Below are 20178 nucleotides of genomic sequence, written 5' to 3'. Positions count from 1 at the left end.
GAAGATGGACTATATCGGTCCTCGATATCTTATACCCATGAGAAAATAAATATACATAAAAATACAGCAGGGCTATGCCAAAACACTAAAAGAGTGCTCCGCAAGAGCAGAGTCTGATTGTATTCGAATAAATTTTCCCCCCATTGTAAAAAAAAAACTTGCTCTACCTTATTCGAACATAACTGAAAAATAAAGTTTGCTCGTTTTGTTTTTTCCACTCCCAGGAGTGCTTCTGTTCGATTTCGAGCGAGTTGCGCTTTTTTGGAATAGAAAAACTTTTACCTTGTTACCTTCTACACTGAAAGAAAAATGCTTCGTTGTATCAATGAACCGGTTTCGCTAATTTTTTTAAAAATACAGCAGTGCTATGCCAAAGACTAGCAGAGTCTGATTGTTTTCGAATAAATTTTCCCCCCACTGTAAAAAAAAACTTGCTCTACCTTATTCGAACATAACTGAAAAATAATGTTTGCTCGTTTTGTTTTTTCCACTCCCAGGAGTGCTTCTGTTCGACTTCGAGCGAGTTGCGCTTTGTTTTGGAATAGAAAAACTTTTACCTTGTTACCTTCTACACTGAAAGAAAAATGTTTCGTTGTATCAATGAACCGGTTTCGTTAATTTTTTTCTTTGATGCAATGAAAAGCTACATTAATATTTCTTAGACCAAACAGTTGATAAATGGAAAATTATATCAATTGGACAAAAAAAGCGATCTGCATTTTGTTTATAAAAATAGATGGGCAGACGGTCAGACTTGCTAACATGCATAAACCGACTCAGAACGTGATTTTATAAAGAACATTTTTTTTAGCGACATTATTCAAATTCCAAATTCGGTATTTTGTTGATTTTAGGGACATTATTCGAATTCCAAATTTGGTATTTGAAGTTATGGATACCAGTTCAAAGTGGAATTTAAAAAATTGTTGTAGAATATGTTACTTTCAGGCGATGTTCTAGTATACGTGGAAATTTTCATGAAAATCAGATCAGCGGTTTTCGAGTCCATTAATTACAAACAAACATTTTCCTCTTTTATAGATATAGATTAAAAAGTAGGCGTCGTCAGTTTATCAGCCACCCATTTTATATATATATATATATATATATATATATATATATATATATACATATATATATATATATATATATATATATATATATATATATATATATATATATATATATATATATATATATATATATATATATATATATATATATATAATTACAATTCCAAAAATAGTATTGAGGTAATTTTCTGGGCCTTCGGCAGCGAATAACTTTTTTTGGCACTCATGGGATTTATGAGGACTCTTCCCTTTTTTTTCATATACATTAAAAAGTAGGCGTCGTCAGTTTATCAGCCACCCATTTTATATATATATATATATATATATATATATATATATATATATATATATATATATTGGCATATATATATATATATTTGGCACTCATGGGATTTATGAGGACTCTTCCCTTTTTTTTCATATATATACATATATATATATATATATATATATTTCAGAGTAAAAATTAAAATTAATTAAGATTAAAAAGTAGGCGTCGTCAGTTTATCAGCCACCCATTTTATATATATATATATATATATATATATATATATATATATATATATATATATATATATATATATATATATATATATATATATATATATATATATATATATAATTACAATTCCAAAAATAGTATTGAGGTAATTTTCTGGGCCTTCGGCAGCGAATAACTTTTTTTTGGCACACATGGGATTTATGAGGACTCTTCCCTTTTTTTTTTCATAGTAAACTCTACATGTGTGTTACGCCTTTGGGTATTTCTGGTGACGTTATGCAGATCCCGTTTTTTTATATGTTTTAAATTCTGTATTTACAGTTTATATAGGTTAAGTTTCCATATAGCCCCATTTAACGGTACCTCCCGGTGTTCGGTATTCATATTCTTCAATGGAAATATTTCAGACTTTATACTCACAATTCCCTAGTTGAAAATGGGCCATTCAGGTTCTTATTTTGGTATATTCCCCATATAAGGGTACCACATGCTTCATAAGGTTCCCGATTAAAGTATGATAGTGTAACAAATTGATGACAAATAAGAGAAGTTATGTTTGGCTGCTCGGAGAACTTTTAATCCTTAATGTTGAGTTGGACAGCTTCATCGATTTTATATTCAAAAGTGGACCTACTACATTTGTATGAGAAACTTATATCCAATCATGGTACAATGAAGTCAAGGTAGGGCAGATCAGTCTTTTGACTGCAGTAGGTCAAGTTCGAAGATGGACTATATCGGTCCTCGATATCTTATACCCATGAGAAAATAAATATACATAAAAATACAGCAGGGCTATGCCAAAACACTAAAAGAGTGCTCCGCAAGAGCAGAGTCTGATTGTATTCGAATAAATTTTCCCCCCATTGTAAAAAAAAAAACTTGCTCTACCTTATTCGAACATAACTGAAAAATAAAGTTTGCTCGTTTTGTTTTTTCCACTCCCAGGAGTGCTTCTGTTCGATTTCGAGCGAGTTGCGCTTTTTTGGAATAGAAAAACTTTTACCTTGTTACCTTCTACACTGAAAGAAAAATGCTTCGTTGTATCAATGAACCGGTTTCGCTAATTTTTTTAAAAATACAGCAGTGCTATGCCAAAGACTAGCAGAGTCTGATTGTTTTCGAATAAATTTTCCCCCCACTGTAAAAAAAAACTTGCTCTACCTTATTACATTAATGAAACTCAATGCAACTTTTTTCATTTATTCAATGAACCTCTACGTTGGTTCAAAATCAATAACAAATTTCCTTTTTCTTTTTGTGTATTTGGAATATTTCAAAGATTATACTTTGCAGCCGATTTATTAATAATTACGTTTGTTGATCTTTTTGTGTATACACATATATATCTGTGTATTTGGAATATTTCAAAGATTATACTTTGCAGCCGATTTATTAATAATTACGTTTGTTGATCTTTTTGTGTATACACAGAAAGAAAAAGCTTCATACCATAAATGAAATTCTACGTTCCGTCAAGGAAATTTGTTATTGATTTTGAACCAACGTAGAGGTTCATTGAATAAATGAAAAAAGTTGCATTGAGTTTCATTAATGTAAAATTAACTAAATTGTTCATTAATATAATGAAAATTCTTCCTTGATTCAGTGAAATTTGTCGTTATGCATTTGTTGGTAACAGGCGAGATAAACCTTACTTTTTTGATGTTCTTTATAAAATCACGTTCTGAGTCGGTTTATGCATGTTAGCAAGTCTGACCGTCTGCCCATCTATTTTTATAAACAAAATGCAGATCGCCTTTTTTGTCCAATTGATATAATTTTCCATTTATCAACTGTTTGGTCTAAGAAATATTAATGTAGCTTTTCATTGCATCAAAGAAAAAAATTAACGAAACCGGTTCATTGATACAACGAAACATTTTTCTTTCAGTGTAGAAGGTAACAAGGTAAAAGTTTTTCTATTCCAAAACAAAGCGCAACTCGCTCGAAGTCGAACAGAAGCACTCCTGGGAGTGGAAAAAACAAAACGAGCAAACTTTATTTTTCAGTTATGTTCGAATAAGTTAGAGCAAGTTTTTTTTTACAGTGGGGGGAAAATTTATTCGAAAACAATCAGACTCTTTTAGTTTTTGGCATAGCCCTGCTGTATTTTTATGTATATTTATTTTCTCAAGGGTATAAGATATCGAGGACCGATATAGTCCATCTTCGAACTTGACCTACTGCAGTCAAAAGACTGATCTGCCCTACCTTGACTTCATTGTACCATGATTGGATATAAGTTTCTCATACAAATGTAGTAGGTCTACTTTTGAATATAAAATCCATGTAGCTGTCCAACTCAACATTAAGGATTAAAAGATCTCGGAGCAGCCAAACATAACTTCTCTTATTTGTCATCAATTTGTGACATGTATTCTTGATGATAGACTGTTCCAATTACCATGAATATCTGTATATTTAAGATATATCTTTGGAATTTTGCAAAGACGTTTACATTATTCTTAGAAATATTGATGTTGAAACAAGTAAAAAACAATAAGTTCGGCCGAGCCCAACTTTTAATACCCTCCACCATTTGGTACAAATTTGACAATTTTCAAAAAAATAAAATCCGTTACAAATTCTGTTAAAATCTTAAAAATACCGAATATAGGGGGGTTGTACGAAGACGTGGACCGGCACAGACAATTTTCTGGCATGGGCCATTACGAGCATCACATGCGAGTTTTGAAACTTTTTGTCTCAATGTGAAACAATTCGGGAAAATAATGTCCATAAAATAATTAAAATACCGAATATCGGGGGGTACTGTTATATGGGGGATATTCGCAGACGCGGACCTGCACTGACAATTTTCAGTTATATGCTGTAGTGTTCATTACGAAATTCAAATACCAAATAGTTCCGGTAAATAATGTCGCTAAAATCGTCAAAATACCGAATATCGGGAGGGGTACCGTTATATGGGAGCTATACCTACATGGATCATTTTCTGTCTTAGGCCGTAGTATCCATTCCGAACTTTAAATACCAATTTGGAAACAATTCCGGTAAATAATGTCCCTAAAATCATCAAAATACCGAATATCGGGGGACACCGTTACATTTTCTGTTTTATGCTGCAGTATCTAATACGAACTTCATATACCAAATTTGGAAAGATTCCGTTAAATAATGTTGCTAAAATCATAAAAATACCGAATATTGGGAGGTACCGATATATGTGGGCTATACGAAGACGTGGACCTTCACCGACAATTTTCTGTCTTAGGCTGTAGTATTCATTACGAACTTTAATCACTAAATTTAAAACAATTCCGGTGAATAATGTCGCTAAAATCATCAAAATACCGAATATAGGGAGGCACCCTTATATGGGGGCTATACGAAGACGTGGACCTGTCTGACATGAGTATTTCGAGGAGTTACAAATGGAATGACAAAATTAATATACCCTCCATAGTGTGGTGGAGGGTATAAAAAAGTAATAATCGGCAACGCCTCACAATTCTGTATTGATCAATCTTTTCAAGCAAATATGTTTAATATTGGTTCCCTGTTAGGCATAGGCCCCATATAACGGTTCATAAAAATTGTATGTATTTTAAAGCTTTAAGAAGCATTTTCCACCCTTTGTTATGTCCTCCATATAAAGTTATCGATTGTTATTTGTTACTTCGGTGCTTGTAGTTCCAATTTCCAATCGAATGGGCTGCAATTTAGCAATTTGGTTTCGTATTGGTTAGAGATTTGTCGTAGAACAAATGTAGGTCCACGATTTAATTTTAGCCCCATATATCTGTGCTTGTCCATTTAGGAGTGTAGACACAGCTACCGTCGTGTTAATTTGGATTTGTATACTTTTCCAATCAGAACTGTCTCTCTTTTCAAAAGAGGTCGCAAGATATAGCATTTCTACAGACGTTTTTCACAAACGTTTTCATTATTCTTAAGAAGATTTATACCGAAGAAGATAAATAAAAAATAAAGGATATACCTTCTGTGGCATAATATTTTTCGGCCCGTTTTCCGTTTTGACGATTTAAGTCAAGTTTTCTAACGGAATAGTTTAAAATTCGGTATTTAGAGTTCATAATATGTTCTGCCTTTTGCGGCAGAACACTGCCTGTATAGGATCACGTTTTCCTATAGCGCCTTAAAAATTGCAGTGCAATGATGATGAATTGTTTAAAAATCAGTGCTTAGGTTCACGTTTTGATATAGTCCCTATGTTTTGGTACTTTCCGATAGTTAATATTGTGATGATATTAGCGACATTTTTCAGGGGAATAGTTTAAAATTCTTTTGTAATGGATTCTGCCTGTTTTTAAAGGGTGTCTTAACCTTATGGTCGAGGCTATTAACAGTTCGGCCTTGTCGAACTTAACTCGGTTTAGGTGTTTTTACTGAAGTAGGTTGCAAGTGTAAATATAAATTTTATTCTTATTGTTATGTTTAATTGTTTATATAATAAAGCATTTAATAAATTGCTTATTTCTAAATGTATAAATACTTACTTAAAACGCTGTATTAATCTTTCAATTACAAAAGAATAACAGGCACACGAAAGGGAGTACATGGCCATTCCCCAGCAACCAAAACGTACGCCCTCCTCGTATAAAATTTGAGATCTTGTTCCTTCAAGAGCTTTTGGGTCTCCTTTAAACACAGCTTCGCCCACAAAATCCGTAAAATACAAGGAATAACAGACATGTGCCATCCAACAAAACAGATTTGTTAGACAAACCATGCGCATGGAGTGTGGCATATAAACTATGGAAAGTAAGTAATGGGACAACGTTTCAACTGCTTGTTCGGCTTCAGGCTGTGGAGCAGGGGAGCATTCATCTAGGGGAAATGTTTGTTCTTTTTGTTCATTTGGCACTGCAATATCAGGAAAATAATCCAATTGCTCTTCTGTTGATGGCTGTGGAGCATCATTATACTAAGGAAAACAAAGAAGTCGTAATTAGGTATTTGGTATACAATGGTTGTAATAGCATTATCAACAAATAAATCCCCTGCACGCTACGAACTCTTTAAGTTATTTTTAAAGGAAGTGATTACTGAGCAATAGCTAAGGCCAGTAAATGTGTCTCGACAAAAAATATGGAAAATTAAAAACCAATCCTTCAACTGTGTTTGTTTCATTTCAACTGTGTTTGTACCAATTTTTATCATTCAGATGTTAGTTAAATATAATGAGCCATATATGGGAAATTTCAATTTTTTTCATTGACAATTTTTTGGAGCAAATTTCGAAAATGTCTAAAATTTATACTTATTTTAAGGAAAACCAAAGAATATTACCAAAAAGGAAGTTTAGGGCAAAATTTGCACTTCACGGAATATTTTTTTATTAATTGTCCTTGATTTACATTCAGTATATGTGATTGACAAGCGCGTTGCTACATATAAAGTACGCGTGGATGTGGATATTTGTAGCATTTCGTTCTTAAAACTAGTGGTTGGGTGTGCTATCTAGTTAGTGACTTCTATTTTGGGCATATTCATATTGATTTTGTTATATTAAAATTATAACTCATGGGGAGAATATCCCCAGCCATTAACCAAGGCAACTGATGAGGATTGCTGGTTCTTTCCGAAACCATGGTATTTCATCTCCTACCCCCTAGTAAATTACACCTATGTCTGTTTTTACACGGTCTTTTTGTACACGGTTTTGATATAACACGGTTTGAAAATTGAATACTTTTAATTTATTTACACGATTTTATTCCATTTAGCACGATTTGAAATTTTATGTACTTAAATTTTTTTGTCAAATTTAATTTTTGCGAAGTATGTTCGTATCACAAAAAAGTATTAATGAAAGAAAAAAGTCTGAAACCATCGATAGTATCGATAGTTTGCGAACACTAGCTTAAAGATTTAAGTGAATTCCCCTTTAGCGCGTACAAACAATTTTTACTGGTCAAAGCAAATGTGAATAGCACTATGTGCATACAATAAAATTTACTGGTCAGAGCAATTGAAACGTGTTAATATTTTGTGAACTGTTAATGCAATAAGACGTGTTTGGTAAAGAAAAACATAAAAATTCTTGTTTTTCACTAATTTTAATAGGTTTTAGAGATTAGGAACAAATCACCCATTTTTGTATAAGATCAATGTCTTTTTTACACGGTTTTTTTTTTACACGGCTTCTTCTGGAACCAATCTACCGTGTAAAAACAGACTTAGGTGTACTTTCTTTCCCAAACAAAAATGCCAACACTGTTCTATTTTATATTTTAGCTAAAAATACCAAGAATTAAAATAATGTAAAACACCAAACAATTTTATGCCAAAAATTGCGAATCTATGTATGTATAGAAGAGCGCTTTGGGGTAAATAAACAGAATTGCTGTTTCTGTTAGTAAAGAAAAGAATGAGTATAATATATATCAATTTGTCAAGTAATTGTTTACACATTGAAAATGTATTTAAAAATTTTATTTTTATAAAGAAAGAATTGTTTTGATTTATTTTTGGGGAAACAGTAAAAGAAATATGAAAAAAAAAAAACTCATAGCCAGAGACAAGATGAACTCCGTTGTAACAATTTTAGCACTGTTGAATATTTTGAAAATATAAAGTTCTTTTTTTGGAGACGCGTACAAATTGGTACGAATCACAATTATTAACTGTTTTAATATATATTATGTTTATGTTTTAATATATCTTCTATCTTCTTTATTGATTTAGCTCAAAATAGATATCAAAATCTTATATCTATCATGCAGAAACATACACACATGGAAACAATATTATCCATTATCGCAATATATAACATTATCGCTAGAGCAGAGAAAATGCAAGAAAATCGCTCGATTTTCCAAATGTGTTCTACTTTAATTTAGATTCAAAGCATGCACAGTCTTTGATGTTAATAGCATATATTTTGCCAAGCTACAGAAAGAAATGTAAAATTTAATCCAAGGAAGCATATATATATTACTGCAAGTTATATATCAATAGAAGAGTTAAGTTTTATGATTTAATAGCGTATTATAATTATTATTATTATTATTCTCACATAGACTATTCAAGAGGCTGATCATGAAACCAGAAATATAATGAAAATATTAAAAACCTAGACTCAACCAAAACTTTATTTGGTTGGCGATACCACGAAAACGGTATGGAAAATCCTCTGATTGCTGTAGAAGCATGTTTTATTCGTTTATGGCTATGAACATAAATTATCCTACATCGTGTCTGCATATACCTTCATACAACATATAATTTTTAACTCAAACATAGCGTGGGATGTTAAGATACTATCTGTAAGTACTTTAACAAACGATTTGTACAAAGAGTGTGCATAATAGTCTATTAAAAAACTTAAATTGTATTGAAAACACGTTCGTATATTGAATTAACTTTTCATAGTTTATGTTAATATTTGTTTTGTTTATTTACAATGGATATATTGAAATGCTTTTGTTCTACGGAGATATTTATGGGTGTCGAAAGTCTTATTTGACATTTGAAAAGGCACCATAGAAATATATCATCATTTTCCTGTTGTTTTGCTAATTGTGAGCAAAGGTATCATCGCTTATACATATTTCATTTACATATTTCATTATACATATTTCATTTAAAAAGCAGTATGTTCGGCCGGACCGAACTTTGAATACCATCCACCATTTGGAACGAATTTGGAAATATTCAAAAAATAAAATCTTTATAAAATTCTGTTAAATTTTTAAAAATACCGAATATAGCCGTTATTTTTGGGTCTATACGACGTGGACCTACATAGGCATTGTTTGTTATAAGTCATTACCATATTAAACGGTGAATAATGTAGCTAAAATCATCAAAATGTCGTATATAGGGAGGTACCTTTATATCGGAGCTGTGCGAAGACCTGGACATGCATAGACAATTTTCTGCCACAGGCTATAGCATCCAATTCGAACTTCAAATACGACATCCCAAACAATTTCGGTGGGTATTGTACCTAAACTCGTCAACATACCGATTATAGGGAGCTACTGATATATGGGGCCTATACGAATACGTGGACCTACACAGACAATTTTCTGTCTTAGGCGGTTGTATACATTTCAAACTTCAAATGCCAAATTTGAAACAATTCCGGTGAATAATGTCGCTAAAATCATCAAAATACCGAATATCGGGAGGTACCGTTATATGGGGCTATATGAAAACGTGAACCTAAATGGCCCATTTACGAACTTAACCAGCCTACTGGAAAAATAAACATATGTGTAAAATTTAAGCCCTCTATCTTAATTCGTTCGAGAGATAGCGTGATTACAACAGACAGACGGACGTAGCTAAATCGACTAAGAATATTACGCTGATCTAGAATAAATATACTTTGTTGGGTCTGGGTATGGTGGAGGGTATAACTTTAGCTGTATAGCACAATGTTACGATTCCCACTACAGTATCTGAACATGCTAAGGTTAACGTTTCCTATTCAAATCCGAATATTGAAGTCGTAGAGAGCATTTCGCAATGTATAACATATTGCGAACATGAATTAGGTTCAAATATAGCATTTTCAGATTAAATGAAACCTTTTGCAATTCAAATGAAACTTTTTGCAGCGGAAATGAACTTTTTGCAGTGGAATTGAAACCTTTTGCAGTGGAAATGAAACCTTTTGCATTGGAAATGAAACCTTTTGCAGCGGAAATGAAACCTTTTGCAACCGAAATAAAACCATTTGCAACCGAAATGAAACATTCTGCAAATCAAATGAAACTTTTAAATTTATAGAAGGAAAAATAACAAAACACTTTTATTTTTAGTAGTTTTTAAATTAAATCAATTAATAATTAATAATAATATAACTAATATATTGACAAAGAGGATTTTTTATTGATTATAAATATCTACATTTATTTATATTATTTCTTAAATTTTCAATTATTGTAATAACAAATGGTTCTTTATTGTTCCATATTATTAAATTCCAAATGCTTAACGCTAAAAAGAGAAATTTAAACAAATTTTGGCCTTTATAGGTATGGCCTGGACTGAAATGTGAAATACAGCTTTACCACAATTTTTTATAGTTATAGTATACTATTAATTTTACTTAATAAAGGATTCCCGCTTCGCAGCTTTATTGATTATGGAGATAGAGCAGTCGTGATTTCAATAGACAGACAAGTGGAAATCATTAAATCAAATATGATCATGATTGTATATACTTTATGGGGTCTACGACGAATATTTAGAGGTGTTACAAAGCGAATGACAAATTTAATATATCCTCCTTTCCATGGAGGAGATTATAAAAAGATACCTAATTCGGGTCCTTTGAAAAAATACCTTGAAAAACTTTTTTCAATCTTCCTGCATCTACACTTTTGTTTTATGGAAGCTTTAAGAAAAAATTTTATAAAAACATAAATATTAATAATCAATAAAAAATCCTTTTTAACTATATATTAGTTGTAATTAGTTGATTTAATTTTAAACCTACTAAAAATAAAAATGTTTTGTTATTTTTCCTTCTAAAAATCTAAAAGTTTCATTTGATTTGCAAAATGTTTCATTTGGGTTGCAAAAGGTTTCATTTCGGTTGCAAAAGGTTTCATTCCCGCTGCAAAAGGTTTCATTTCCACTGCAAAAGGTTTCATTTCCACTGCAAAAGGTTTCAATTCCACTGCAAAAGGTTTCATTCCCGCTGCAAAAAGTTTCATTTGAATTGCAAAAGGTTTCATTCAATCTGAAAATGCTATATAGTATTTTCAGATTAAATGAAACCTTTTGCAATTCAAATGAAACTTTTTGCAGCGGAAATGAAACCTTTTGCAGTGGAAATGAATTTTTTTGCAGCGAAAATGTAACCTTTTGCAACCGAAATGAAACCATTTGCAAATCAAATGAAACTTTTAAATTTATAGAATGAAAAATAACAAAAGATTTTTATTTTTAGTAGTTTTAAAATTAGATCAATTAATTATAACTAATATTTTGATAAAGAGGAATTTTTATTGATTATAAATATCTACATTTTTATATTATTTCTTAAATTTTCAATTATTGTAATAACAAATGGTTCTTTATTGATTTGATATAAAATATTTCCATAATATTAGATTCCAAATGCTTAATGCTAAAAATAGAATTTAAACAAATTTTGGCCTTTATAGGTATGGGCAGGACTAAAAAGCGAAATTAAGCTTTACTGCAATATTTTATAGTTAAAGTATACTATTAATCTTACATAATAAAGCATTCAATACCAAACATCATAGACACAATACAATGTTGTGCCAATTTTCGAAGCTCTTCATCAAATCTCAATATCATGATTTCAATAGACAGACGGGTGGACATAATTAAATCAAATAGGTATTACAAATGGAATGACAAATTTAATATACCCTCCTTTCCATGGAGGAGGTTATAAAAAGGTGTCTTATTCAGGTCTTTTGGAGGAAATACCTTAAAACTGAAGCTGAAAATTTAAGAAATAATGTTATAAAAACATAGATATTAATGATCAATAAAAATTTCTCTTTAACTATACATTAGTTATAATTAGTTGATTTCATTTTAAACCTACTAAAAATAAAAAATTTTGTAATTTTTCCTTCTATAAATCTAAAATTTTCATTTGATTTGCAAAAGGTTTAACTTCGGCTGCAAAAAGTTTCATTTCGGTTGCAAAAGGTTTTATCCGTAGGAGGACAAATCTTATTAAAAACTTTGGATTTTTCAATGGCAATCTTACCATTGCATACATTCTTTACAATTCTGTTTAATAAGACCAAGTTTTTGACGAATGCTATATCTAACATGAATAATTTAAAGACACGTGATCAAGAGATAGCATATAACTTCATCCAAAGTGAATTATGGAAAGATTATTTAGCTTGTTGCAATGAGGCAGATACGATTTTATATATTTTGGCGAGTTTGTGCTTTATAATGCTCTTGGTTCTCATGCTGGCTTTCAAAAAGTTGGCGGATGCAGGTCCAGGTCTTCGTATAGGTCCCATATATCAGTACCCCTCTATATTCGGTACTATGACGGTTTTTGATACAATACCCACCGAAATTGTTTGAGATGTGGTATTTGAAGTTCGTAATGGATGCTACAGCCTGTGACAGAAAATTGTCTATGCAGTCCAGGTCTTCTTATAGTTTCGATATAACGGTACGTCGTATAGACCCCAATATAACAACTATATTTCGTATTTTTAAAATTTTAACAGATTTTTTTAAGGATTTTGCTGCTTTTTAACTTGTTGTAAACAGCATCGGGGAATTAATAGATTTGCAGCCGTTGAAAATATTGAAATGTTGAAAATCCAGAAAATTATAACAATGACATAGTAAAAATCGATTTTAGAGTTACTGGATTCAAAGAAAAATCTGTCTGGAATACTTTGAAAGGCTTTCATATAACAAGAAATTATAGTATTGACGTGATGCATGATCTCCTAGAGGGAGTGTGCCACTACGATCTAGTATTTTTGTGGACCCGTTTTATAAGGGTTTATGAGTTTTTATACCCTCCACCATACTATGGAGGGTATATTAACTTTGTCATTCCGTTTGTAACTCCTCGAAATACTCATGTCAGACCCAACAAAGTCTGTGTAATCTTGATCAGCGTAAAATTCTAAGTCGATTTAGATATGTCCGTCTGTCTGTCTGTTGTAATCACGGTATCTTTCGAACGAATTGACATAAAAGGCTAAAATTTTGCATACATGTATATTTTTCCAGTAGGCAGGTTAAGTTCGTTAATTCCACGTTTTCATATAGCCCCCATATAACAGTACCACCCGATATTCGGTATTTTAATAATTTTAGCGACATTATTCACCGGAATTGATTCAAATTTGGTATTTGAAAATTGTCTGTGCAGGTCCACGTCTTCATATAGCCCCTATATAATGGTACCTCCCTCTATTCGGTATTTTGATGATTTTAGCGACATTTTTCACCGGAGTAGCGTTCGTAACTACAGTCTGTGACAGACAATTGTCTATGCAGGTCCAGGTCTTCGTATAGGCCCTATATATCAGTACCTTCCTATGTTCGGTATTTTGACGATTTTCGGTACAATACTCACAGAAATTGTTTGAGATGTCGTGTTTGAAGTTCGTAATGGAAGCTACAGCCTGTAACAGAAAATTGTCTATGCAGTCCAGGTCTTCTTATAGTTTCGATATAACGGTACCTCCCTATATACGGAATTTTAATGATTTTAGCTACATTATTCACCGTTTGTTTCAATTTTCGAATTTGAATATGGTAATGGCTTATGACAAACAAAGCCTATGTAGGTCCACGTCGTATAGAGGATTTAATTTTTTGAAAATGTCCAAATTCGTTCGAAATGGTGGAGGGTATTCAAAGTTCGACCCCGCCGAACTTACTGCTTTTAACTTGTTTACTTCAAACCAGTAAATTATAGAATGTTTTCTTTTGATTACGAAGCAATATATAGCAGAAATAGACCACCAATGTTCAGTACAGACTTTCTAAAAAAAATTAAATTAACAGCTTCTGAAACTTTAATTTCGTTAAAAGTTTGAGTTTTATTATAGGTAATTGATTTAACCCTGATTGTGAGGAACTGTATATTTTAATGAGACAAATTGTTGAAATATCCTATAAGTCAGATTCGTTTCAAAAAGTGATGCCAGAACACTTTCATCAACTAGGTTGTGAACACAATTCTTTGTGTCTGAAACTAACAGGATATACTCTACAGCCAAGATTTCATAATTTGTTGCATTATTCAATGATTATGATAAAAGTTGCACCACTAAAACACATTTTTTCCATAAGGTTTGAGCCTGTCCACAAAAAATTTAAAAACATTATTAACAGTTCCAACAATAAGATCAATATCCTAAAAACTGTATACATTAAATGCCAAATACAACTTTTGGATTTCATAAGAAATTATTCGGATATTTTAGGTAGTGAAGTTGAAGTTTTCTGTGGAATTTCTAATCTATTTTCGAAAAATATGGTATTTATTCGGAACAACCTATTTAATCGTTGTCATATCTTCAATACGAACAAAAGCTTTCGTTTTCGGTTGGACAAAAAAAAAAATAATAATCATACCGGACTTGCAAAAAAACTAAATTGGGTAAAAGGAACCTGAAATATGTCACAAAAAGTACAAAAAAAAAAAAAAAAAAACAAAACGTTCACCTAACTACAACCAAATCACCATTTTACTTTCACTATCAACACAGAAACAGTGCTTCAGGTGGCTGACCGACCAGGAGATAGCCCTCCCTCTCGGAGGAGGGCGTCCCAGATTTGGTCCTCAACTTACCATATTTTATCCCATTCCCACCAACTTCTTAATAGGGCTTTAAGCCGAAGACATTCTTATCTTTTCAGGTTTAATTATGTACATATTTATTTAAACTATCTTAGATATATGGCGAAAAGCAATTCATTCCATCATAATTCGAATCGAAATCTAACATTTAATTTACAGCAAATTACAAGACAAAAATTTCAAAAAAAAATTTCCAATATTTCAAAATCAATTTTGGAAAGTAATCTTTCCTTCTTGTACTTTTAGGGCTTAATGGCGGGCACCCAGAGTGTGGAACCTTGATGGCAGCTTGTGACTATGGCTTTTTCTCAAAACGTAAGTATTTACGAATTAGTTTGTGTTTCAGCTTTTTATACCCTCCACCAAAAAAAGTATGGAGGGTATATTAAGTTCGTCATTCCGTTTGTAACTCATCGAAATAATAATTTTAGACCCAACAAAGTATATATATTCTTGATCAGCGTAAAATTCTAAGACGATTTAGCCCTGTCCGTCCGTCTGTTGTAATCACGCTAAAGTCTAAACGAATTAAGATAGGAAGCTAAGATTTTGCACAGATCTCTCTTTTGTCTGCAGGCAGGTCAAGTTCGAAGATGGGGTATATCGGTTCACGATATCGTATAGCCCCCATATAACGGTACCCCCGATATTCGGTATTTTGATGATTTTATCCATATTTTCAATGGAATTGTCTGAAATTCCACAAAAGGAGTCCCTTATGGGTATTTTACCCCCTCAAAAAGAATTGTCTATATCGGTCCACGATATCGTATAGCCCCCATATAACGGTACCCCCGATATTTGGTATTTTGATGATTTTACCCACATTTTTCAATGGAATTGTCTGAAAATCCACAAAAGAAGTCCCTTGTGGACATTTTACCCCCTCAAAAAGAATTGTCTATATCGGTTCACGATATCGTATAGCCCCCATATAACGGTACCCCCCCGATATTCGGTATTTTTATGATTTTACCCACATTTTTCAACGGAATTGTCTGAAAATCCACAAAAGGAGTCCCTTGTGGGCATTTTACCCCCTCAAAAAGATTTGTCTATATCGGTCCACGATATCGTATAGCCCCCATATAACGGTACCCCCCGATATTCGGTATTTTTATGATTTTACCCACATTTTTTATCGGAATTGTCTGAAAATCCACAAAAGGAGTCCCTTGTGGGCATTTTACCCCCTCAAAAAGAATTGTCTATATAGGTTCTCTATATAGGTTAACGATATCGTATAGCCCTCATATAACGGTACCCCGATATTCGGGATTTTGATGATTTTAGCCACATTTCCCAATGGAATTATCTGAAAATCCACACAAGGAGTTCCTTGTGAGTACTTTACCGCCAGACATAGATTTGTCTATATAGGTCCACAATAGCGTATATCCCCCCATATATCGGCACCTTCCGATATTAGGTATTTTAAAGATTTTAACAGTATTTTCAATGGATTTTATTTTTTTGAATATTTTCTAATTCGTTCCAAATGGTGGAGGGTATTCAAAGTTCGGCCCGGCCGAACTTACTGCTTTTTTACTTGTTCTTTCTATTCCAGATGAGGACGAACAAAGGAATGTAGGTCGATACCACATTAAATCGACAATGTAACTAATGCCTGGTAACCTAACCTTGAATTGAGCTCATTTCAATGTCGCGTACCTGCATACCAACACAAAGTAAGAGAAAAATTTAATCCAAACTCTTTTTTTCACCCTTCTAATTTATTCATTTTTTTCTTTTCATTTTCATTTTCTTTCTTTCTGGTCTTTATTTAAACTTGTTTTTCAGTTGACTTTTCTTAAGTTTTAGGATTAGATTAAGATTTTAGTTTAAAACTGTCTTCAAAAACTTCCGGAAAAATATTTGATTTTTTTATTAGTTTATAATTTTTAGCCTTTAAGTCCTTTAAATTGAATTTCATTGTTTAAGGCTTAGTATTTAGTTTAAAGATGTATGTATTTTGTTTTGTTTTTTTTTTTTTTTGTGTTTCAACCAAATAAATCGTTGAATTCAATTTTCACTGAAGTCACCAGAATCTTGGCAAATTTTCCTTCCTTCGGTTAGTCAGAGCCCCACGTCCAATCTTCTTCACTTAATTTTTCTCACCATTTTTGCCAGGAAATTCTGGCTGCCATTTTCCTCATTTAATTTTTCCATTTTATTTTTACATTATTCCCCCTTATTGACATTTAAGTAATTGGAATAGTCAGCTGTTTCCTAATTGTGGTTGGCAACGTTCTTCTTCTTCTTCCAGCTATCAATTATTTTCATGGTTACCCCTTTTAAAGGCGCACACCACATATTGATGATATATTTCTATTGTGTACTGAAAACCTTGTAACACATGGATTTGATTCGCACTTTTACCCTTTTAGATTTAATTATCAAAATTAATTTTTATACCCTCCACCTTGGAAAGGAGGGTATATTAACTTTGTCATTCCGTTTGTAACATCCTTAAATATTCATCGTAGACCCCATAAAGTATATATATTCATAATCACATAAAATTCTAAGTCGATTTAACGATGTCCGTCTGTCTGTCTGTCTGTTGAAATCACGATACAGCCCACATTATTTGACGTAGAGCGCCAAAATTTAGCAGAGCAAATTGTATTGTGTCTAGGATGGTTGGTATTGATAATGAGATATATCGGTCCACGTTCTGGTATATTCGCCATATAACGGTACCACCCGATATTCGGTATTTTGATGATTTATGCCACATTTTTTCACTCATTTGTTTGAAAATTGGTATTTGTAGGTCATAACGGGTCCCTGTACGTATGGCAAAACATGGCATGTATAGGTCCACGTTTTGGTATAGCCCCCATATAAAGGTACCTCCCGATATTCGGTATTTTGATAATTTTTGCCACATTTTTAACCGGATTTGTCTAAAAATTGGTATTTGTTGGTCATAATGGGTTCCAGCACCGGTGGCGAAACATTGCATGTATGGGTCCACGATTTGGTATAGCCCCCATATAACGTGCCTCCGGATATTCGGAATTTTGATGGTTTTTGCCACATTTTTTTCACTGATTTGTCTAAAAATTGGTATTTGTGGGTCATAATGGGTCCTAGTTCGTGTGGCGAAACATTATATGTCTAGGTCCACGTTTTGGTATAGTCCCCATATAACGGTACCTCTCAATATTCGGTATTTTGGTGATTTTTGACACATTTTTTTTACGAATTTCTCTGAAAATTGGTAGTTGTAGATCATAATGGGTCACAGTTCGTGCTGCGAGTCATTGAAATTATAGGTCCACGTTTTGGTATAGCCCCCAGATAATGGTACCTCCCGATATTTGGTAATTTGATGATTTTTGCCAAATTTTTTTCACGGATTTGTCTGAAAATTGGTTTTTCTAGGTCATAATTGGTTCTAGCTCCTTTGGCGAAACATTGCATGTGTAGGTCTACGATTTGGTATAGCCCCCATATAACGGCACCTCCCGATATTCGGCATTTTAATGGTTTTTGCCACATTTCTTCTAATGTTTCCTTTACCCTAAGGTGGAGGGTATTAAAAGTTTGGCCCTGCCGAACTTAATGTTTTTTTACTTGTTATATATTAATGTGTTATCTTTTGAATCCCATTCCGTAAGATATATTTGTACATCTAAAGATAATAATAAAATAAAATAGAATTTTTAATAATATTTTTAGAGTTAATTATCAAAATGAATTTATATCTATTAATGTTTTATCATTGGAATCCAAATCCAAGCTACTTAAAATTACAAGAATTATATGTATGTTGTAAATGTATATAAAATGAATAAAATTGTTTTTATTTAAAACATCTGCAGCCTATATAGAAAGGCATTTAAAAGGTACAGTATGACATGTTAAAAAAATAGTTGTAGCAAACAAAAATATATATATTTCCCATTGCAACTATATCGTTTATACCGCTCCATAATACTATGAAAAACGTATGAACAAAATATGATTGCAAGAATACAATACTATAATAAATGACTAAAATATAATGTGTAACCATATTATTTTTGCGATGAATATATGCTGTGACCATATATTTACCATATATATTGTTCTTTCAAGATATGGTTGCAGTAATCATATTTTTTCTTTGCGTGCACGTTTGTGATATAGATGTGTTTTTTTTTTTTTTTTTTTTGGAAATGTGTATAATTGCTCGAAAATAACTAATTGACACTAATCTTAATGTGGTATTGGTTGAAGGGATAGAGCTTAAATTCTCAAATTTGATATTGAGGTTAATATTGGATTCTACGGTTTAGATATTCAGACGCTGAAATTGTTGTGAACAGAAAAATTAGATGTGATTACTAATATCCTCCTCCTGTTTTTACTATATATATATATATATATATATATATATATATATATATATATATATATATATATATATATATATATATAAATCAATTGTTGAGAACGGGTGCACCGATTGAATAATTTTTTGTACAAACGAGTTAGGTTTTTAAAGAAAAAAATATTGACCACGCCTACTTTTACGCCCACTATTTCTATTTATCTAAAATCTTTATATTTGAAATTAATGAAGATATCGGTTTGGGAACTTTTACACGAGATACTCTTGGCTTTCCATCCAACCGTAAGTATTTATTTAGGGACTGAGGAACGCGCCTACTTTTAAATCTGTCTCTCTATATGTAAAAGAAAGTTATGTTAGTTACTACGCTTATAACATAAAGACCGCCGGTCTGATTTTAACGATTCAGACAAATTCGGAAAAGCATAACATCAAAAAAAATCGCGTAAAAATTTGAAATTTTAAAATTTTCATTTTGAGTTTTGAAGTGTACAATAGTAATGTTTTATTTTGCATGATTTTTTTTCAATTCTGACTTATTATTTTCGAATGTACATTTGTAGTGTTTTTTTTTTTTTGTAATTCTAATATGATGTGTTGTTTTTTTGGTAGTATAAAGCGACAATGGATAAAACTGTTATTTATAGATTTTATGTATTTATTGGGTAATACGAATAATATCATTTCAAAAGAGAATAAGATATAAAAATTCTAAAATCGGGAAAAATCGAAAATTTTTCGATAAAATCGAATTTCAAAATAATAGTACATTCTACAAACAAACTTCATAAGGACCTATAAAAATTTGCCGTAAAAAAATCAGCGAACCAGTTGAAGATTATTTGTCTTTTTTCAATCCTTTCTTTTTTCTATATTGAAGTGTACATTTCTTATTGTTTTCAATTCTGAATGAATAATATTAAAAATGAAATGAGTGTTAAATGGTGATCTTTCATGTATAAAATTGGCATCTAGCTTTCAA

At 31.8% G+C, this 20178-nt stretch overlaps 1 protein-coding gene across 1 annotated transcript in view; it reads right to left on the bottom strand.

Annotated features, from left to right (window-relative positions):
- LOC101890864 (proton-associated sugar transporter A) overlaps nt 1-20178 on the bottom strand; it is a 137104-nt gene that overhangs the window by 29395 nt on the left and 87531 nt on the right. The window contains exon 5 of the mRNA XM_059126939.1: nt 6060-6487. Within this exon, the coding sequence (XP_058982922.1) occupies nt 6060-6487 (428 nt within the window). The remainder of the gene's footprint in view (nt 1-6059; nt 6488-20178) is intronic.

This window comes from Musca domestica, unplaced genomic scaffold, assembly GCF_030504385.1.
Source record: "Musca domestica strain aabys unplaced genomic scaffold, Musca_domestica.polishedcontigs.V.1.1 4, whole genome shotgun sequence".
Lineage (NCBI taxonomy): Eukaryota > Metazoa > Arthropoda > Insecta > Diptera > Muscidae > Musca > Musca domestica.
The sequence above is the reverse complement of the archived record's forward strand: the minus strand, read 5'-3'. Positions and strand labels throughout refer to the sequence as shown.